This window comes from Gymnoscopelus braueri, assembly GCF_963280865.1.
Source record: "Gymnoscopelus braueri genome assembly, chromosome: 3".
NCBI lineage: Eukaryota > Metazoa > Chordata > Actinopteri > Myctophiformes > Myctophidae > Gymnoscopelus > Gymnoscopelus braueri.
Window position 1 is genome coordinate 24,379,375 of NC_137612.1, and position 23,750 is coordinate 24,403,124.

Consider the following 23,750-nt stretch of genomic DNA (forward strand, 5'->3'; position numbering starts at 1 on the left):
TAATGGTCCATCTGTCATAGTAGACTGGAAGATCTTCCTAGTATAACAAATAAGGGCCTGTTTCTAATAATCACCTATTAAAAAACATAAATATATATATATAATATATATATAATTATTATATGAAATAAAAGTCATGCTGATGATAAAAAGTCATCAAAACATGTACAACAGCACCATTGTAATTCTAGCAGATATGCATTTAGTGAAGGTCTTAACCACTTAAACCCCATACATTGTGGAGCGGAGTCTCTCAGGGCTCTATACTAGTGTATTTTATTTTTTAGCTTTACATTAAATATCTTCGCTGAAAATACCCGATCTACAAGCTTCTGCTATTTTCAGCGAAGGTTTTCCCCAGAAAGGATTGCTAGGGTTTAAATGGTTAATGGTTTATATATGCAACTTTGCATTTTGATACACCATTTCTGAAACAATATAGAATGAAAACCTTACCAATTGTACCTAATACCTAATATTTGTGTTTGTTTTTCTAGCACTGCTTGCAGATGGAAAACAAATGACAAATAAAGCAATCTTGAATCTTAATAGTCTCTAATAAATATCTATTAAAAATGTACAGGTTACATTTTCTTTCTCATTACTATTACAGTCAAAGCATTTGTGTTCCTATGTGTGACAGTGAGTAGTGGATACCTGTAGTGGGACTCTTCCTGGCGAGTGCTTGATGCTGGGGCTCGGTCTTGCACTCAGTCTCTACCCCTGCTGTGAGGGGGAGCTCTTTAGTGTCTAAGGGCTTGCTGGGCTCACTGGCCTCCGCTGTGGCCTCCGCTGTGGCCTGCACTAGGGGCGGAAGGCCGGGAGGAGGCGCCGGCATGGCCGGGGCAGGGCCAGGCGTCAGGGCGACTGGCACCACAGCCACAGGCGCTACGGGGGCGAGGGGGGTAGCAGCAATGGGCACCTCCGGCCTCACGTCCGAGGGCAAAGTCTCAGGGAGGGCCTCTCTAGGAGCGGGAGCAGCCGAGGCCTGGGATTGGTGGAGCACAGCTGGGACCAGAGGAGGAGACGGTTCCTTCGCTGGGGTGTCCGGCTCAGACGCCACCGCGTCCGCCAGGCCGTTCAAGGCCTTGGGTGGAGGCGGGGCTGGAGGAGACGCGGTCGGTGTGCACGGGGCTTCTGGAAGAGGCTTGTCCATGTTGAGGGTCTGAGGCGGCACCGGAGGTGGCGTGGCCTCCCCGGCTGAAGAAGACAAGGGGGCAGCCGCCGACGTGGCGGGCTCCCCCGCTGACGGCCGCCGCTCGCTGGCGTTGGCTGCGGGAAGCGGGTGGGCAACAGGGGCTGCCACTGGGTCCGGACAGGGAAGCTCTGGTTCGACAGGAGGAGAGGGGTCAACTACGGGGACGCTGGCCTCTCGTCTCTCCACTGGGGGTTCTGGCTGTACGAGCCCAGGTGAGGAAGACTTGGGGGCAGCTGGCTCAGATTTTGGTGTAGTGTCTACAAGAACAAAGCATACGGATATGCAAATACCTTTAGAATTCAATTAGAACCAATAGATCATTCAATAGAAGGCATATCATTTTTCTGCAAATACAATCTCTATCTTAATATATGAAACGCAACATAACAATTGAATTAAGAAGTTCAGTTTGACGATTGGGCAACAATTATTTTGTTCAAATGCAAGTGTATTGTAGTGTGTCTGGCTGCCTGACCATTGTTGGCAAAACAGACAGGCGCAGACCATGTTGTCAGAGGTCCAACACTGATATATCCGGTGTTGATCTGCAGTCTGCAGTCTACATATCCGCAACTCCAGAAAAGTGTAAATCTTCCAAAAACTCCTGAACAAGGATGACTAAATATACGGCTTAATTATGGGAAAGGCAGACTGCTTGACGTCGCATCATGATTTATAGTTTAAATTAAAGTTGAAGCTTTTATTTCAGCAATGCACTTATCAGACTTATCACAGCAGTACAGCATGTACAGTACTAGAGAGCAGATGTGAAAGCAGATTTCTTGAGAAATACTGGATTAATCAGTTGGCATCACAAAAATAGAATTGCAACTAGAAAAGAGCACTCAGTGGAGCCCAAATCTCTGCCAGGAGGCACGCCCCTACTTCCCTCCATCGTTGTGGTGTACATTATGACATCGTTTTGTGGTTGGGCTTGCTTATTAAAAAGGCACAGAACAATGTAGGTAGGCTATGACAAAGGATGCTGATCATTATTGACTTGTTTGTACAGGGCCAGACTGGGAATTCAAGTCGCGTAATGCAAATGAAAGCGTGTTTGTGTGAGTGTTTGTGTACTGCAGGGTAAATAAGACTACAAATAGTAGTAGCTAATAAATAGACAAACAAAAAAGAAAAAAGAAAAGAGGGGAAAAGGTCATTTTCAGTCTACGTCCTATGGTTTTAGACTTAAGGGCCAAAACGTGAAGTCAGCTGTTATAGCATCACCATTAGGCCGAATCGCTTAACCTATGAGCAGCATGCACAAGAAATGTGACACTTATCGTGTAGTTGATTGTATTAGGCATGACAGTCAGACAGACACACATGGGGGCAAAGCATAATCTCCAGCCCTGCCTGAAGCATGGCTGAAGTGTCAACAACTAAAAGATCAGGGTGAATTTGAGCAGGGGCTTAATTTATCGACATCTGTTTTTTATATAAATCTTGTGCCTTGATGATACAAGTTTTGAAAATCAATAATGTTGTTAAATTCAGTGATTTACATCGACTTGAGCAACATGGTATATTACCTAAGCCTTAACACATTGAATGCCAATCGCGTAGATCTACGCGAACCTATTTAAAGCCGCAGCGTGCCAGTCGCGTAGATCTACGCGAACCGCCGATTCCCATGTTAATCGCCCAAGGTGCACTTTCCGATTTTTTTTGATCCATTTCCGTTTCCGGTTTTCGGTCGGAAACGGAATTATTCGGGTTCCGGTTTTTTCGATCGTATCCGCTTCCTGTCTGGGATCCTGTTTAAAACTCGATTTTCTCTGGTTGTTGTTTTTCTCCTCGCTGATCACTGTTTAGCGTGTATCGGCTGTAGCTTCAAGATGGCGGCTCGCATTTGGAAACTGTTTTCGCTGGACGTTTCTCACGGATCCGCTGTGTGTTTAGAACCAAATGAACGCGCACTTTTAACTTATTTAGCGAGGTCTGTGGCGACATGATAAAAACAAAAAAACAACAATAAAACGCTGGCACTGGTGAGTACATTATGAGATTAAACTCTGGCATGGAATGTGTTAAGGCATAAATTATAGACATTTTCATGTGTTCTTATTCTTTGAAACGTTCAAAGAATAAAATATAAGAGGCTGTCAAAGAGCATTCTCAGAAGCTGGGCTGCTGTTGCGCAAGTGATTTCAAGACAGTGCCAATGATGGGAGGACAGAAAAATGTAAAATATTGAATTCTCTTCAAAAACAAACTTCTGTTCTGTGGGAGACTTCTGTGATGACCAAACCCACATCATTTCACAAGGGCTTTTGCCAGCTGAGGGTGTTTTCTGATTATTTGAGGGAAAACTGAGGATCGGAAATAGCAAGGACCAAACTGATTATCTGCTTGTTTTTACTTGATGTTGTCACATACAGCAGCCTCTTATTCTAAAATGATGTGTGTTTGTCTTTTTTACAAGCAAAGATGACAAAGTATGTTACTTGGACAAAAATCTAAGACCTTAAACAACAGTCTTCTTTTTCCTCCAAACTAGGCTGTGTATTCTTGTTGCCGCAATCATTTTTCAGACATTCCAAATTCCTGAATGCTCTATATCTTGATCTAGTTGAAGTGTTCTGCTGCATTCAGGCCTTGTCAACTTGGAAAATTAACGTGCCCAAGTTGTTATATAGGTGTTGGCATTCAGACCCGTAAGAAAGGATCCATTGGGTCCCCAGACCACACATTGAGAGTCAGTGATTTATCACATGAACAATCCACTGTTACAACCCTTTACACACATAATGATAGACGAATGGAAGTTATATGGAAATATTGACCATTAACTTACGGTTGGCACTTGTTTACCAGTTTTCCACCTAGTGATGAATTGATACCTTACAACTAAACTTGGGTATCGTGGACCTTGCCCGAGTTTACCACTGGTATTTAAAACGATGTCGCTCGTTCATGTTAAACCCTCTGGGAGTAAATTTAAATACAACTCTACAATTCGACGAGGACCCAGAGAGAGAGTTATGACATTCCCATAGACTTCCATTGCAAAGAAAGAATATTCATATATTATTCAATATTCAATCGGTTATTGCTAAAACCAACTTACAGTTCATTTCGAATTTGTTTAGGTGTGCCCAGATATGTGTTATTGTGTTAAAAAGGACTTGTTTAGGACGTGCTCCCACTTGACTCTATTTCGTCAAATAAATGTAATGCAAAGTGGATTAAAGGTTATCGGCGGATTTGACTCAAGGACTAATTAAGTTAAAAACATGAAGTGTATTTTCATGATAAATATGTTGATAAATATGAAAATAAATATATTTTTATGTATATCCCATAAAGTTGATTGTTCTTTTTTTTACATATAAGGTTTTGCATGACAACATGCAAAACAAGAGATTAACAGACATTTCGCGACTAGGTTTTCACCACCTTACTTTTTCTTTTGCATCACATGACCAATGCAAGGTGCACACGTCCAGAGACTAGGCCCCAGTCTAGGCACACTAGACTAGGCGAAGTTCCATCATATCGGGGGGAAACTATGGTAAATTCTATCCCTTCTGAATGGTAACATGAAACGACAACCATCCTATGTTAGTAATTTGGTCTCAGATGTTTCTCGACAAACTAATCCCATCCAAATAGGGCTTATGTCATGAGTGGTAGAAGGGGGGAGGGGGGGATGGGGGTAGGGGTGGGGGATGTGGGCAGACCTGGCCCAGGCTTGCTGTCTGCAGCCACAGCTGTGTTGGGGGGCTGCTGGGACTGTAGCGGTGGCTGGGGCTGTGGCTGCGGAGGCTCCAGGGCGTAGGATCCAGAATGGAACTGCTGAGGCTGAGACTGAGGCTGTGACTGAGGCCGAGACGGAGGTTGGGGTTGCTGCTCTGGAGTCTGGCTGCGGCCCGGCTGCTGCTGCGATTTGAGGTAGAAAATGTGAGGATAATGAGGGTGCGGCCATAAAAACTAGCAACACAGAAAGACACGGACAAACAGTCGCAGAGATGCAGGCAAGAAAAATGCACACACGCACACAAGCAAAAAAACAAGCCCAACGCAGAGGAAAGCAGGAAAACAAGAGCAGATCGGTGGGGTATGGGGGTTGATTTTTGGCAGGAGCAAAACGTAAGGACAAGATGATAAAAATGAGAGAAAGTGCGAAGATCAATTTGCAGTAAAGATTGGTGGGGAAGAAAAAGGAGAAAGGAGGAAGAGGAAAGAGTTGGAGGATGCACAATGAGGGACAGAGGAAAGGAAATAAAAGATTTGTAAAAAAAAAGGACAAAAAAGAGAGAAAGAGAGGAAAGACACCGTTAACATCCAAGGAGGACACAGGGAGAAGAGATCACAACAACAACATCCCTCTTCAGAATCCACAGTTGCCAGCTCATTTTTTCCAGATGACATTTATTACATATTAGGAGAAAAAAAAGTGTTTCTGCCAATCCAAGCAGAGACAATTACACTTGTACTTTCTGGGACATATGGTACCACAGAGAACAAATTATGATCCATCATATATTTTTGTGTAGTACTTATAATATTTTTTAGTCATCAGCATTTCTGAATAGGCAGATTAGGAGAGGATTTGGCGTGGATTCCGTAGAAGGAGAATGGGAGTATTCAGCGGACAATAACGTACACAATCTACCGTACAAGATAGTGGGAGGATAGACACAGTGGTAGAAGCGGGCGAGATAAGAGAGATACAAGTGGAAGATATATAAAAAATAAAAATAAAAAGCTGCACGGCAAGTTCATCATGTAAGATAAATACAACAGAAGAGTTGTGACAGGGCAGTGCCTCATTTAAATATCTTAATATGCATCTTCTCTCTTCCCTGATGTGACCTAACACGATGAGACAAGTGACAACACAACACAGCTCTGTGCAGATGCTCCCCGATTAGGAAACCCTGCTCTATGCAGTGTGTTTGTCTGAGAATTAGCAACAACGCTTTACCCCCGACTGACCCTGGCTCAGAGAACAAAATGTTGGCTGCTTGTGCGTGCATGCATATACTGTGTGTGTGTGTGTGTGTGTGTGTGTGTGTGTGTGTGTGTGTGTGTGTGTGTGTGTGTGTGTGTGTGTGTGTGCACACACACACACGTTTGCATGCGTGCATGCATTAGGGATGTCATATACATGCATTTATATTGTGCCACAAAATATTGCAATATTAAAATGACAATAGGTATCGTTGAGATGAAAGACTGTATATGTAAATCTTTGGGGCTGTGGAAGTTACAGGAGTGCATATGGTGTGTGATATCAAATGGAAGCTTAGGAGAGTAATCGTGAAGTTATCATCACTTGGCTGTCTTGTCTGTCCATCTTATTCAAAGGCTTTTGTGGAGAAAGGTAACTAACCAGTCACAGCTGATGCTTGTTCAATGAGCCTTGCTGACCTACTTTAATGTTATGTGGCATCAAGGCAATAATGCATTTCTGCATGATCAACTAGGCCTACGAAATAAGTCTAATGTAAGATTGCATCACATGTTTACAAGTGACCCTCTCTGGTATCATGGATTTTCTAGCAGTTGTGTACTCGTACACTTTTGGTTGGTAAAGTTGAGATGACATCAGCAAGACTAAGAGGTTATTTATTATTACAGTGTCTATATTATAGACAGATTAGATTATACAGTGTACTGTATTCTATTAACCATGGATGTGTATCTGTTCCTCTGTTTGGCTGTCCTTTTTGTAAGTAAAGCACTTTGTAACTTTGTTTTTGAAAAGTGCTATGCAGCACTTGACACAGTTGAGTTGTGTGCATCCATTGCCATTATATCATATTGTGAGCCCAATATCGTGTATTCCCTTGACTACCATATATACAGTATATATATTTCCATTTTTCAGGTAGCATTTCCTTTCCAAAAGAGAAATTCTGGATAAAGGCAACGCTGCATTGTGTACTTGAAACCCTTCTTATATATTCATCTGTATACATGTGTCAGGAAGGGCAGAGGAGGGGTAGACAGAGTGGAGATAGTGACTAGAAGGTGACCTGTCCTGTCTGTCTGTCTGTCTGTCTGTCTGTCTGTCTGTCTGTCTGTCTGGCTGTCACATGCATGGCAGAGGGCAGAAGGGATTAAAGCAACAAAGACCTCTGCACTGCTGGCCTGTTCTCCTCTTCTCTTTCCTCCCTACAGCTATACATCCACTCTAATTAGCTGCTACTAAAACTAAATAAGCTGCATGTAAGCATATGAAAGAAAGCGTGTGTGTACTGTATGTGAGTGAGTGAGTGAGTGAGTGAGTACGTGCATGCATGCGTGACTATATACTGTATGTATGAGTGAGTGAGTGAGTGAGTTGAGTGACCGGGAGAGTGCATGTATGTGTGAATGAAGCAGTGTGTGTGTTTCAGTTTCCTGTGTGTGTCTGTGTGTGTGTGTGTGTGTGCACGCAGCTAGCTAGCTGGACTATGACAGTATATTTAATATTTGCAAGTGTTGTGAATGAGTGTGTGACTGTACACAGGCAGCCTGCCCAAATATTTGACATTCATGTAATTATAGGATTTTAATAAAACACGCAGTGTGAAACACAGCGGGCTGCAGGTGTACCTGTGGTGGAGTTGGGGTGGAGGAGGGGCGTTGGGCGGGGGGCGTTGGATTCCGGCTCCCCGTGCCCCCCGACATGATCTCCTCTGTGATGTCCCTGCCGCCCTGGTTGGGGTCACGGATACGGATCTGGGAGGACAATGTCGCGAAAGAGAAACACACCTCACTAAAGCGCCACAGTGCCGGTGCGACCCTGTCCCAAGCATCTATACACATAGCGAGTGTTGTGTGTGGTGTGTGTTGAGTAGGTTTTGTACAAGGTGGTGTAGAGGCTGTGCAACAGATTCAGAATCCATGAAAAATATGTATCGTCAGTGTCAGGAGGAAAACTGTGTTCCAATGGATCCAATATAGTTATCTTTAGTCACAAGCTCTTGTTAATACTTTTCATTTGTTCTATATTTATGAAACCCAAATACAAACTTTTATAATGACTTTTTGTTTTTATCAGTTCCGGGCCTACTGGCAGCGTGCACAGGAATTGGTGTAGCAGTTTGCAAGATTGGCCGTGGACAGATAGAAACACAACACACACAGACAGGGGCAAATGCAAGATCTACGGCCCCGGCCTGGCTGAGATAATAAAGCATAAATGCCAATAAGAAATGGTCTGACATGGGAGAATTAAAAAGGTAGATTAACACCTGTCTCTCTATTGTGAGTAATTATTAATCACAGAACAGTATTCATCATTCAGAGAAAGGGATAAAAAAACAAAACAATTTCTAATCCCTAAAACTGTAATTAATTCATCCAAAACAACAAATGAAGACCTGGTGAAATTTGTTACCAATTCAAGTTGCAACTGGTTGGTTATAGGATAATTATTCTTAAGGTCCACACATAGAGGGTGATAGAATTTCTTAGAGGGTGAATTTCTTCGGAACAAGGTTGTTTTTCTGAGCTTCTGCACGGGGAATAAAGGTTTTCGTATCGCTAACCTAACCTTTGTCTAATTAGGATTGTGTAATGTGTGATGTAAAATAGTATAGAATAAATCAACTGAAAATTGAGGGCAGGGACATTTGCTGGATATTTTGAGATTTGAGGGGGAATATTTTTTTCTCAGGGACATTTCTATGAACTTTATGATGGCCTTGTGGTATTCTAGTCGCATCATGCCTTCCACACGGAGTGACAAACGAAACTACTAAGGTACTCACTGTCTTCTTCTCGCGCTTCATGGCCGGCGGAGGTTGCTGTGGTGTAGGCACTATGATGGGAGGTGAAGGTGGGTACACAGTCTGTGTTGGCTGGTAGTATTGGGGACCAGCTTGCTGAACGGGAGCAGGGACAGAGGGTGACACAGGTGCGTGGTACCTGAGGGGATCTGGGGTAAGAAAATACAGGGAGGAGGAGAGAGAAGGGAAAAACAAACAAACCACATTTTAGCATTGTCAAGCTCCCCTTTCAGGAGCCAGACAAGGTCACATGCAAATTGGTTGTGTTTATATATGCCGTTGTGTATGGAATTAATATTTCAATGTGTCATGGGTGTAGGGATACTATGTGAGCCAGGCCCGGAGGCAACCCACAGTGCCTAGAGCCTCCTAGTGTCACCAAAACATGCTGCAACATCTCACCTAACCTGGCCTGGCATTGGCCAGACTGATAGCGTGGATTCACTCACATACGTTCCAACTTCCAAGTGTGAGTGGATCCGCGTTGTCGGTCAGGCTAGTGTCAGGCTAACCCTAACCCCTAATTAGCCCTGTCTCTAACCCCCAAGAGACAGTGGGGGCAGTAGTAGCATGCCACTTGGACACAGGCCGGGGTCTGATCAACCTCGGTCGGGTCGCCTGGAGGAGGGTGTCTGTTGCAAGACCCGAAACACCCAGTGACTCCAAGAAAAAACATTGATGATGTGTCCAAGTTTGTGTGTGTGTGTGTGTGTGTGTGTGTGTGTGTGTGTGTGTGTGTGTGTGTGTGTGTGTGTGTGTGTGTGTGTGTGGGGGACAGATAACTCACGATATGGGGCAGGGTACTCCCCTGGCCCTGGTCCAGGGTAGAATGCTTGGGACCCAGGGGGCTGTACTGAATACTGCTGTGGAGGGCCCACATAGGGAGTGCTGTGCCGATACTGTAAGGAGAGAGGACAAATATTTCACTAAGTACATATGACTGGTGAGCACTACAGTTGCCAGATATTTCACATTTGAAATTCCGCTCATGCCCTGGTGGGAATCCTATGCGTAGTATTTTTCATCTTAGATTCCATCATAGTGATTTGTAGATTCTGACACTCTTTTGTCTCTTTTTAAACTTTCACCTTAATTTGTGGCATTCTACAAATTGATATTTGTCCTGCTCATATCACCGGATACTCCAAATGTTATCTCATATAGAACATTTTTGGACTATAATGCAAAGTACCGTGGTGTAACACCCAACACAAACCTTAACCAATTTGTTGGAGGAGGCCTCCTCTTTCTAAGAAAGACTGGCTCAGTGTATGTCTAGTAAATCGGCTGAATCTGAGCCCTGCCAGCTGTAACCAAACCCCAGTGTTTCTTCTGTATTCATTCCACAATGGGGTGGAACCACAGCAAGCTAATTACCACAGCTAAAGAAAGATAATGGATTAAAGTGTAATTTAGACTAATTTCCCACTACAACACAAAGAAGTACAGTTTTAATGTTGGAAATGGATGTGTAAGCAATGCTTAAGTAACCAAATAAAGATGCTTGTAGAAATGCAACGTGTGTGCAGAACCACAACTGGGAATTAAATAAAATTAAATAGAATTACCCCTCGGGCACTTGCACATTAAATTACAGAGGAAAAACTAGAAAGTGAGTCTTAAAGCTGCAATGCATGATTTTTAAGTCTCTCCCAAAGGAGAGAGGTGTTTGCAATGATGTCCGAACTACAATGAAGATGGCAACACTTCTAGTGTCCAAACAACCAAACAATTTATAATAAAAGATGGTAAAATATGGTAATAAAGTACAATACGCTGCACATTATTATACACAAGCTATCTGAACCCAAACATGTTGAAATTACTTAACACATTGGGTGCCAAAACCGTATATATACGGTTTTGCGCATACTAACGTTGAGTGCCAAAACCGTATATATACGTTTTTTGAAAAAAAAAAAAAAAATTACTTTTTTTTTTTTCTTCTTTTTTTTCCCTTCACAGCAACAGGAAATATCACTCCTACAAGATTTAGACTCCAATCCACCTCCTGGTTAACTTATGACTTCAAAAACCTGTATCTCGGCTCCTGTGCACTTTTTTTTTTTACAATGTTAATTTAACTATTTTCAACTGGCTGCAACTATGGAATGGATTTCCGAATGTTTTAAATTTTTTCCCCCCGATTGTACGAGACCTGTATGTGTGTAATGAGGGGATCACCGTGAGGACGGTGATCACTGAAAATATTTTGTGACTACTTGAAAAAGGTTCAAAATGTTTAAAAAGTCCTGGCACTCAAAGTATAATATTTTAATAAACCTCTGGCACCCAATGTGTTAATAAGTTTACACAGCAATCAAAACCGTACTTTTTCATTTTATGGAATCTTGCAAAGTTGTAAACATTTTTAAAGACGCATCGTTAAACCAATTGTTTTACTGGTAAAACGTAAATCTGATTTTGTTGATCAATTTATTGATCATTCAATTAATCGTTTCGTTTCATACGCAACACCTTGGTCTCACCTGTTGGATGTAGTACTGTGGAGCCTGTGGGGAAGGGAAAGGCATGGGGGCCATGGTCATCATAATGGGTTGATTAGGGGGATAGACAGCCGTGGGGGTCTGTGAACCAGGCCGTAAGGATTGCGTGTTGGTCTGGAGAGTAGGCCGTGCAGTCTGCATCTGGGCCCTCTGGAAAAACTGAGAATGTGAGAGGGAGAGAGAAAGACAGAGCGAAAAAATTTGACAATTGTGAAAAACGCTCAGCACAGAGGTTAGAGAACAGACAAAAAAATAATACTATTACACTTAGAACAGTCTTCTCTCAGCATGCATGTCTTAAACCCTCTATACTTAGCAAACTGGACCCGAGTTGGCTCTGTACTTGGTCCACTTTGCAGTCCACACCGAGTGACAAAAGGCACTAAGGCACTCACTTTCTTCTACGCAGTGGGCCCTATCTTGTGTACTGCCTTGCCCCTTATGCCCTAAACCTTTTTGGCATTTTTTACTATTTTGAAAAACATTTTTAAATAGTGCAAATAGACTATCTACAAGCTCACAACGTGTTGATGTAGATTGGCTATTTGAACTATTTTATTTTATTTTTCCAAAATAATAAAACATGCCTAAAAGGTTTAGGCATAAGGGGTAAGGCAGCGCGCAAGACAGGGCCATCATCTCTTCGCCAAAAATAGCCGATCTACAAGCTCACAATGCATTGTGCTACGTTGTGAGCTTATAGATCGGCCATTTTAGCAAATATTCCCCCCAGAATAAGGATGCCAGGGTTGAAGTGGTTAAGGAGTCTGTCTGTGTACAATGACGTGTTATCTTAACCACTTACACCCTATATACACTTGGTTGACCGGGGTCCCCCAGGAGTCTCATCCTTTTTTCCCCCTCTACAACAATTCACTTCTCAAAAAAATTGCCAATCTACAAACTCACAACATGTCACAGCTTGCAGATCTGCAATTCTCCCGGAAAAGCGATGCTAAAGTTAATGTGGTTAAAAGTGTGCGATGCCTACGCTGTATTGTGAAAATTCAATGAATGCTACACCAACAAACCCCCAACGCATGAGAGGTTCAAAAGTTAGGTGACTTCACTATGGGGCCTAATACACTTTGTCAGCGGCTCAGGATTCAAACCTAGACAATCGTTTTAGCTGTGGTGGTCAGTCTGCTCACAGTTCCAGGGAAGTATTTGAAGGCTCACCCATGTCACCCAAATGCATGTTGCTTCATCATGCAAACAATGCAGACGCAGTAATACATGTTAAGGCCAAAACGTATTGCATCCAAACTCACAAATGTACACTTTCTCCAAATGTCCTCTTGTGTGCAGTGCAAAGCACTTATTAAGATACTATGGTAATGTCTGATGACTCTGATCGTAATGGCTCTCATTAACACATTAGCTTAAGGTCCAACACCCTCCCACTGGTCTCCTGTTTGACCCTGTACCATCAGGTCAGAGGAAGGGGACAATTAGCACTGTGAAATACAAGCGCATACAGAAAGATTCCATTGCCAAAATTAATGCTGTGTAATGATTGATTCAACCGGGTGGATGAGTTCAATTCAGGTTTGGGCTTTTATGTTATTCTGAGCCACCGATCTTATCTGAAACTCGCTACAGATCCAGAGACAAAACCAGGAAAAACCACACCGACTACTGAAACACTAGGCTATTCTCTCTTGAAAGGAATTCATGGGAAGTGGGCAACTGCAAACTCCCGACCTTTAAACTTTTAGTCAGAGGGTTTGTTCCTGTAGCTTTTGTGTTAATAGAGCTACAGGCTCCAGGAGGGCACAGGCGGTGTGTCTAACCAGTCTACCGTGTCCGAACAGAGGAGGTGCCACAGTACCCGTACATCAACGTATCCTGATTCCTCCCCCATTACATGCCACACTACTGTAACTCACCACATGGCTGGTAAAAAATACAGCATCTTCACAACTGCCAGCTAAAACAGACATAGGCTCACCAATATGAATGGAAGCCAGGCTCCACTTTATTTTACGGTGCCATTTACATTTAGGCATGTAGCTCTTCAGACAGACTGTCAATGGGTGAGCAGGTGGGGCTTTTACATCTCGCTCAAAGACACTTTGGCAGATCTCATTCCGGCAGCAGTACTTAATCCATTCAGACCGGGAACGCATCTGTGTGTGTCATTTTAAGATTTATTTGGCTATTCAATAGCAGATATACAAGCTCATAGCGCGGCACCGAGTGCTATGAGCTTGTAGATCTGCTATTTTTTGGAAAAATCGTGGGTCTTTGAAAATATATATTTTTCAAAGCGAACGTTTGTAACTCAAATCTTTACTTCTGGGGATTCTACAAATGTCTTCTAAATCGTAACAGTTTGGGAAAAAAAACGTATGTTGCTGTAATATCAGTGGTTCTCAAATTGTATGTATTTGGCCGTGGACCCCCATCTCAATTTTTTTTTTCAAGGGACCCCCCCAGAAGTTGTAACAGAGTGAAAAATGTTCGCTTGAAATATATATATATATTCAAAGATTTGCACAAAAAAAACATGACGATTTTTCAAAAATAGCAGATCTACAAGCTCACATCTACGGCACTCAGTGCCGCGCTATGAGCTTGTAGATCTGCTATTTTTTAATAGCCATAGAAATCTAAAAATGACACAGATTCTTTCCCGGTCTTAATGGGTTAAGCAGGCAGAGCCTGAACTAAAAGACGATTCTGTTATACGATGGTCACTAATTAACATTAGGCTATTGGAAGGCTCAAGACTGTGACCTTTTGGTTACAAGACAGCCCACCTGCATCCTGCTGCTAGCAGTAATCAGAAAATGCAGCTGCCACCGCTGTGGGTTTCTGAAGGGGTGGAATTGTAATGGAACGGAATTGAAGAACATGACTCTGTTCTGTGTTGAATGTGTGTTCTATGTCAAACAAGGTGAGGCCGGTGTTTATCAGGTGGTAACAACACATTTTTTCACGCATCGTAGAGTACGGGGTCATGGAAAATATCCCCATGATGATGTGACTACATTGGCTGCTGGAAACTAAACGTTTTTTTTTGCTCGCCTCTGCGTGGGGAAGAAGCATACATTTCAGTTTGTCATTTATTTCTGTCAAAGAGAACACATCCCAAAACAAGAAAGGTGCTTTAAGTAGAGCGCCAATCTCCGGGTAAATGTCTACCTAGAGCCATGAAAGTAGTAGTCTTGCGAGTAGTCTTACATAGTCTCTCTCATGCACATCATTGTAAACCACTCTCCATCATTTTCTCTGACTTGCGACTCGGACGGAGTCGCACCGGTGTGGACATTAAGAGACTTGTAATTTGGGGGTTTTGGGGTATGTTGTCACATTTATAATGTATATTTTGGTTTTAATCTAATGTCGGCTTGGACCGGCACACTTGCACGTCTGATTGGCTAGTTCCGGTACATCCCATAAGCCAGAGGGACGCTGTAATTGGCTAGTTAGTAGTGGGATGCTTAACCCATAGCCTGGAGGAATGATTGCTCCGAGATTATTGATAATAAAGTAAAGACATAGTTGTCATTGATCAATGTGAAGAAAAAAAAAAGAGAAATTAGGTTGTGTGTGCCTGCTGGCAGTGTGCACAAGAAATATGATGCTGATCAACCCAATGGAACCTAATTAGCTGCGGACAGACACACACACACACACGGGCGAATGCATGATATCCTGGCAGATAGAAAAAGCAAAACAAAAATGTTTATCCATTATGACCATAGCTGAATGGGTCGAGACTAGAGAGGCCATCTGGGAAACACAAGGTTTCCCAGAGGTTACCCCTGTTCCCTGGGCGCTGTCCCTCGTAGCCCAATGCTCCTAATAGCTAGAAAGGGTAATTGCAGAGGACAAATTTGACGACACACATGTGCAAATGTACAGTGACAAAAAAAATAACCCCACAGGAGTGGTGTCCAAATTATTAATATTAAGCCATGTGAGTATAGTGCATTCTATATCATTTCTTTGTCGGTACTTTAATCCATTAAGAACGGGAAAGCATCTGTGTGTCATTTTTAGATTTCTTTGGCAACATTTTTGAAATGTTTTGCTTCTGGGAATTCTACAAATGTCTTCTAAATCCTAACATTTTTTTTTTTTTTTACGTATGTTGTTATATATCAGTGGTGCTCAAACTTTTTCATGGCAAGGACCCCCAAAATGATATGCATTTGTTCACGGAGACTTGATGGGGAGACTTGCAAAGATTTGAGTTAAAAATGTAGATATATTCAAAGATTTGCACAAATTCTCACTATTTTTCAAAAATAGCAGATCTACAAGCTCATAGCCAAAGAAATCTTAAAATGACACTGATGCGTTTCCGGATTGAATGGGTGAATCAATGTGTGCACTACGGAGATGAATGACCATGTCCGACAGCTGTGACTGAGATCCAAACAGTGAGGGCTTGAGCTGGAGACACCCAGCCACGGTCACAGTATACTGAAGTATAGTCAAGGAGGACAGAACAAACAATGCTGTAAAACAGCCTGTAATAGAGCCCTGTGGAACCCGGGAAATAGCCAGGAAGCAGTTCATTACCATCAATCCACAAAAAAAACATGTGGTGTGAGGAAGTCTCAGTAATAATAACAAACAAATAAAAACAGAAATATGAGGCACGAGACGGAGAATTTTGGTGACCAGTAAGTTAGGCTTACATAATCTAGACAAGGTAATACTGACCTCTTCAACAAAGAAAGCACATCTAATAAAGGACTTCTCAATCAAGAAAAGAGGTGTTCTAGGAACAGAAATGTCATCTACCCCCCAAAAATAACAAAAAGAAATAGGTACAGTAATTATCCGTCATTCTGCATGCTGTTCATTCAAATTAAACAAATACATTCACATTGAATCGGGGAAAGAATGGATGAAAGGAAATTAAGCGGTACAGGTACAGGTTGAAAAGAGGGTTAGACTGATGACAAAGTGCGTCCTTTCTACTGGACATACGCAGTAGTAGTGCATGGGTAATCCCAGGTAGGGTCTTTAGAGGGTAAAGGGTTAAAAGCAGGGGGGTTAGGACCAGTGTCGGGGTGGTGGGGGTGGGTCTTCATCATGCCATGCAGATCTGCAGAGATTTCTGATGTAGAGTCAAATATTACCTGAATGGGCCTGAATCCTCCCTTGAGTGTTGAAAGCAGGAAAAAGAGAAAAGCCATTGGGAAACTGCACCCATTACATCACAACAGGCAATCATTCACAAACACATCAGGGTGGGAAACTACCATGGGTTATTAGCTACATCACACAGTGGCTGGTTGTTTCCGACATTCGCAAGGCACTTTATCTCTCGAGCCAAATACTGTATGATCACTGGCTGCATAGGAGAGGAGAATCTCACACAATAGTTGGTTACCTTCCAGTGGCAGGGAGAGATGAAAAAAAGCTTACCAGCGCCAGTCACATTTTACTAGCATTTGGCTGCACGCTGGTGGTTATTTCCCACCCTAACATATGAGCTTACTATTTCACTCATTCACTTACGTCCACACGCGCACACACACACATTTTTCTCATGCACACTATGTCCCAAGGGGTAACGCCTTGTGCTGCTATTTGTGCAGGCTGAGCCTGCATGCCTGTCTGCCCCTGGCTTTGACAACGTGTTGTTTTCCAGGCCCAGTGTGGACCGGCCTGTCTCCCACAACGATGACTTAGCAACACAGAGAGGGTGTAGAGAAGGACTGGACCCCACCATCCATGACCTGGGACTTGCCGGGTGTCGTTACATTGCTCTGGTAGCGATTGACAAGACTACATTCAGGGAATAATAGAATTGCTGCTATCGATGAAAACCTTAAATCGCCAAAAGAATCACATTTTCAGGTTTTAGGAAAAACAAACTCTGTGTTCAGTGTCAGCCATGCATTTCTTAAGATTCGATTCACTGCCTCTGCCCACGCATACTGTACTCTCCCCAAGGTCATAGAAGGTTACCCTGCTAATCAACAACCGTTTAAATGTTCTATTCAAAGAGAGAGGGAGACATTTTACCCGACAGCAATGAAATAATCAGGTGGTACCTTGAGATTTGTCCCGACATGAACCATTTCCTACTTTCTGAATTGGCCCATGTTTGTTTTACCCTGGCATCATGCAGAAGCACAGCAAACACATTAAGCAGAGCTATACTGTAGACCGCTGACTCTGCCAGCTGTATAAGCTAGGCACCGGGAATAAGTAGTTATCATTTTCTATGCCAGGGTGACTTGAGCACGCCAGCTCTACTGATCTCGAAAAAGGCCAGCATGACGTCGTCATCCTAACCCATATTCTGTGCAAGTGATACAGTTAACACAGCAAAAAGAATTATGCTGATATATTGCTGTGACCTTTCTGCTTTTGAGCCCAGCAAATTACCACAGATTTGGGGAAAAAAGGGGCCTAGTAGAGAGTAAACGTGTGTGTGTGTGGTGGGGATTTACACTCTGAGGAGGCATTCGTCTCTCTAGAGCATACAACAAATTGTTCAAGCGGTGAGTGGTGACTGTGATTTCCGTTGGTTTTGACCTTTTGGACAACAGACACACAAACACTCAAACACTAAATCTGACTCCAGAGATGGTAGTTTAAGTTACAGTGGCGAGTGGATAGTAAAGTGTGAAAGAGCAGTTTAGTTTCATTCAGGGAAAGACGGCGACGCAGATGAATGAATTTCCAGATCTCTGTATGCAACTGCTCATTGTACATTTGAGTGTCTTTCTGTGTGCGTGTTGGTGGGTGGGTGGGGGGGACAAGGCCAGTTTTCTCTAACAGCATAATAGGCCATTGTTTGGCTTCATCTGCTTTCCGACTCCACTTCCGTGGCGGCACAAGAGAGCCCAGCGCCAGTTTGTGACAGCCAGGGCATGCACTGTGTGTGTGTGTGTGTGTGTGTGTGTGTGTGTGTGTGTGTGTGTGTGTGTGTGTGTGTGTGTGTGTGTGTGTGTGTGTGTGTGTGTGTGTGTGTGTGTGTGTGTGTGTGTGTGTGTGTGTGTGTGTGCGCGCACACACACACACACACACACACACACACACTGGTGCCAGCAAAGGGACTGGACATACTGAGGCACCACACTATTTATAGTCTGTCCAAAAGATGAAGAGAAAAAAGGACCAACTCTGACCCATCCAGAAGGTGAAAATGGTGGGACATATCAAGGGCCACCCACACCGAGAATGATAACTATAAAGATAACTATTATAACGATAATGATGTGAGCATCCACACTGATGAATGATAATAGGGTACCGAAGTTCTGACTTCACTCCCACTACCCCTGGGGTCACAGTTATTTTTTGTTTTGGAAATCCCATACGCAAAATCTCAGATAACGTGACGTCATATAAGAACTGTGTTCCAAAAAATAAACATATCAGCCCGGGATTTTGTCAGGTATGTGACTCTGTGTCGTTTATGATATTGAATTACATTTGTCAACGTAAGAAGAGTAACAGTTCCTACGATTCTTTTAAATCTTCCCCAAAGGGATGTTTAAGGCGAAGAGTCTGGGTCTAGTCATGGTCTAAATGTATTGAAATGCATGGTTTCTTTGACTTGTGATTTGTTTATTTATGGAACACAGTAGAGCTCTTTACGGGTCCAGAGAAATTTGGTCTGATTCCGAGCCGTTCCGACTCTTTTGTTTTCTTCCAGAACCTGAACCTAATTGGCCCCGTGAAATGTGTTCAGAGATCCGATTAGTTCAGAGATTCCGAGACAGACCCGACCCCAGACACCCCTTCAAAAAAGCGCATATGAAACTAAATGAATAAATATGCACAGAGGTATTAATTTAATATGCGTGACAAAAGGGTTTCTTTGTAAATAAATGTGGACTTTATGAAATAATAGCAGACCTATTGACCAATGACCATTTTATGATCAAAGCTTTGCACACCAGTGTTTTGAAATCAGCCTGGCTCAACTTTTTTTTGTTGCGCTGCAGTAATCTGAACCTAAACCAGCATAATCATCACACAAGATGCACAGCCATTCATGTCGCCGCTTCACTAACCTGATCCTGGGTCAGTCTAACTTAACTCATTGAGTGCCCAAATTATTATTATCTATTTCTGGCCATTACCATTTATATATTTTTTTTTTTCAAAGTAAAAAAAAAGTGCTTAGGAAGCGAGATACAGCCTTTTTCAGTTATAAGTTAAACAAGGAGTGGATGGAGCTGCAAATCTTCAGATAATGATATCTTGGGTTCTTTTTTTTTTTTTTTTAAACACGTGAAACACGTTAATGGCACGTTGCACCATATCGCTAAAACACATGAAACACGTTAATGGCACTCAATGAGTTAACTTGTTAAACAGCACTTCATTGCAGTCAGCCGCGCACACACACAGTAGGCATACTACGGGTCTTCTCGGATCCACTCAGGTATTACACATAATGATAGACAGACCAGAGTTCCGAGGTAATAGCGTCGATTCCGACCCGGCCCGAGTGATTATGATAAAACACGGATCCGTCTCGGGTCCTGTCAGGTATTTTCGGAATCGGGGGACCCGTGAAGAGCTCTAGAACACAGTTCTTATTTGACGCCATCTAAGATTTGCCTATGGGATTTTCAATACAGAAAATAACTCTAGTGTGTCCGTGTGTGTGTAGCCGATGTTCACTACAAACACACCAAAAAGCACCACCAGCACGTAGCATACCACCTGTCATGAACTCCCTCACATGCTCTTTATAGCTTAATATTGTTAGTTGACAAAGTGTCAACTGTTCTAGAGAAAGTGTGAATGCCCAAATCGCATCAACGTAAGCCTTGGAGAAATTTGGATAGGCACTAGAGTTCTAGTGACAGTCTCTAGAGAAATAGGACGGATAGCCTATCTGCCCCAAGGCAACTAATAGGCTTTACGGTCTTTCCCACAGGAAATATTATGGTTAACCAAATCCTATAACTACCCACTCCCTTAAGTAATAAAACTGGATTTAAAAGAAAAGCTCGTCTCCACCTACCCCCAAAAATGAAACAGCTCACACCTTGATTATATTACGTACAGTAAAGCAAAGCAAAATTGAGTTAGAAAGAACTGAAACTGTTTAGTTGTGCTTTCTGTCTGAAAAGAAAAGGCTTTTTTAGCCAGAAAGTATGGCCAAGTCAAACTCTTGTGTTTGAGCAATGAGCACCACTTTTGAACTGAAATCAATGGAAACTGCAAAGCGTAAAAGCTGAAACAAATCTTTAAATCAAAGCAATAAAACTCGACCATACACCTGAGACGCGTGGTAAATGACAGCAAGTTCAACTGTTAAAGACTACACTCCCTTTCAGCAATATAATCGTACATAAACACTAGATTTTTGCACTCTTACATTTTCTCCATAGTCGTTAAAACATTACTTTTATTATATTATTTGAATACCATTGGCTAAAATTGTGTTGTTTATGAATCATTTGAATCTCATATTTTCGGCTAGACTTTGAAACCAATCTGCGCTTCATAAAATGCATTAAAACGCAATGATACATACTTTGACAAAAGAAATAACAAAGCAATGTAACTGAATGCATTACCTATGTCAAACAAGTTTCAAGTCTCTGCAAGTTGATTTTCATACCATGCTGATTTCAACTGAATCCAATTCTTGTCAAACTTCAATTTGTAGTCAATTGGCTAGTAAACATGCCCGACCACCGGTATGGTCCTCTAACATTCCATGCAATGTTGTACTCCCTGATACAACGACAGGAGAGATCAGCATATACTATAAGAGAAAGATACGTTCTCCGCTACAAAGACGTAAGGAGAGAGACGCATACACTAATAGAGAAAGATACACTTTCTGACAAAGACAGGAGAGAGCAGCATAAAATACACTACAGGAGAAACATACACTCTCTGATTCAAAGACAGGAGAGAGCAGCATAAAATACACTACAGGAGAAACACACACTCTCTGATTCAAAGACAGGAGAGAGCAGCATAAAATACACTACAGGAGAAACACACACTCTCTGATTCAAAGACAGGAGAGACCAGCATACACTATAAGAGAAAAGCACACTCTCAAATAGAAAGACAGGAGAGAGGAGCATACCCTGCACTTTAAATGTGCTTGTACAGGCCATAGCATTCGCATGCCCAACCCAATGGCAGGTCTCCTATAGCTGCTGCTGCAATATGCTATATGTAAATAGGCTACAGCATTACGTGAAAGTAATAAAGAATACAGATTAGCTCTGGGGGTATAGTACTAATCAGATACTGGTAGCAACACTGGTAATACCATTATTGGTGTATCGTGAAATAGTACAGTACAGCCTCACTCACTCTCCTTATCTCACCCACGTTCCCTTTCCTACTTCAAATGCAATGAATGAGAGGACTACAGGGTAAAAAAGAAATCCTAACTAACAGCGTATCTCAGAAACATACAGTCCGCTCTGAGAGGGAGACTGGGGGGAGAGTATGCCAAGGATAGATAGATAGGCTAGAAATTCAATCCATCTATCGTCATAGTGGGACACATCCTGTGTGAACCTAACAACTTGTTACACTGAGGCCACTGACTGCAGGTTTTACCAAGTTAAACGTTTAGAATGTTTTAAGTCTATTAATGCTATTAAGAATAACCCTTATAACAGCACAGACACTAAAGTAAAATGTGCGTGGGCAGCACAGCGAGGTTTGCATCAACAGGCAGCGATAAGACACAAGCAATTTAAGACGCCTGCAGTAGTATTAAAGACATAAAGGATATATTCAACTACACATAAAACCTTACAAAGGCCTTAAAGGTTTAATGACATTCACTTTTACACCACATTCAAAGTCTTTGTCCTGGTCCTTCAAAAGTGTACAAACAGTTTGAAGTGAAAATTCCATTCCAGTGATCCATGGCAGGTGTTTTTCTCTCACATTTCTAAAGCCTTTTCAACTGCAATGAAAAAAGAAATCTTTGCCTGCGGGTGTCGCTGGTGAGGGATTTTGCCTGTCAATCATCGCCTCTGCTCCGCCCCCCCCAAAGGAAAGGATAGGGGAGGGGAGGGGCGAGGAGGAGAGTGGGCGGGATTAATCGACTGTGACCTCACTGTCGAAGGGCCAAGCTCAGATTACTTTTCAGCCTAATTATTCAGAAAACCCCAGACCACAGAAAATCCACTGAATGTTCTAAGTTCAGGTTTTTTGGGTGTAATTGAGGTCATAAAACCCCAAATAAAACATTGAAAATAAAAAAAGTGAAAATGAATGTCATGATACCTTTAAACATCACCAACTCAATCTATGGCAGTCTAACCACTTAAAGGAGTAGTTCAACCAAATAAATCACTTATTTTCTATCAATTACGCACTTCATGAAGCCTTGAATTCATGGAGATTTTTTTGTTTTTGTCACATTCCTAAGCCAATAATTTGCTGACTGGCGGGAGACTCAAATCCAGGTCAATTGAGTCTCCGCCAGACATCAAATTATTGGCTTAGGAATGCGACAAAAACAAAAAAATCTCCATGAATTCAAGGCTTCATGGGGTGTGTAATTGATAGATAATAAGTCTTTTTTTTGGGTGAACTACTCCTTTAAACCCTGTATACTTAGTTGACCGGAGTCCCCCAAAGGTATATGCTAGACAACCTCTTTTTTCCCCTCTACACAAAATATTTTCACCGAAAATGGCAAATCTTAATCTACAAACTCAAAACATGTCGCAACGTGACGCGTTGTGAGCTTGTGAATCTGCTGTTTTTGCACAATGTTCGTCCCAGAGTACGGACGCTAGGGTTCAAGTGGTAAAGGGCCAGCAGACACCATCTTCCAGCAGGTGTTTGCGAACCGCTGCCAGTCAAATAGCTTTGATGATTGATGGAGATGGTGATGTAAGAGAAAGGAGCAGGAGGGAGGTGTTCAGTAGGGGGGTAAATTACCTGATGGTGGGTTGGTCGAGGGCCCGTGGCAAACTGGTGAAGGGAGGAAGGTTGGGTCCAGTGAGAAGATTGCACAGGAATGGGTGAAGCAGAGAGAGAGAGGAAGAGGAGAAGACAGAGCACGAGAGGGGAGACACAAATACAAAGATGAGACAATGATGGGCAGAAGTTTGGCAATATAAAACATGAACAGCACAGAGCCACAAAGCGTTGTGTTGACGTAAAGACAACATGGCCCTCAAAGTCTACATTCAAGCAAAAATTCTAATAACTATGCTATACTTAAAAGAATCCTTTGATTGTTGTCCAGACCATGCCAATGTGGTGATGGTTGAGTGGTTACAATTATGGAATCATTTTGGAATTATTTCCAAAATGCTATTTGACCTACAAGTAGGTCTGACAGCCCTTAAGAGGTCTGGAGAAAGAACCAAGCAAACCAAACAGAAAATGCTT

General features: G+C 42.4%; 1 protein-coding gene across 6 annotated transcripts in view; it reads right to left on the minus strand.

Annotated features, from left to right (window-relative positions):
• Positions 1–23,750, minus strand: part of LOC308082604 (eukaryotic translation initiation factor 4 gamma 3-like) — an 89,001-nt gene that overhangs the window by 41,457 nt on the left and 23,794 nt on the right. For 4 of the 6 annotated variants that reach the window (XM_080424455.1, XM_080424454.1, XM_080424456.1 and 1 more), the window contains 8 exons: positions 23,295–23,327; positions 16,529–16,549; positions 11,412–11,588; positions 9,710–9,821; positions 8,905–9,071; positions 7,745–7,870; positions 4,882–5,080; positions 658–1,455 (listed from right to left, as the gene is read on the minus strand). In XM_080424455.1, the coding sequence (XP_080280581.1) occupies positions 658–1,455; positions 4,882–5,080; positions 7,745–7,870; positions 8,905–9,071; positions 9,710–9,821; positions 11,412–11,588; positions 16,529–16,549; positions 23,295–23,327 (1,633 nt within the window). The remainder of the gene's footprint in view (positions 1–657; positions 1,456–4,881; positions 5,081–7,744; positions 7,871–8,904; positions 9,072–9,709; positions 9,822–11,411; positions 11,589–16,528; positions 16,550–23,294; positions 23,328–23,750) is intronic. The other 2 variants (XM_080424453.1, XM_080424452.1) reach the window with 1 other exon arrangement.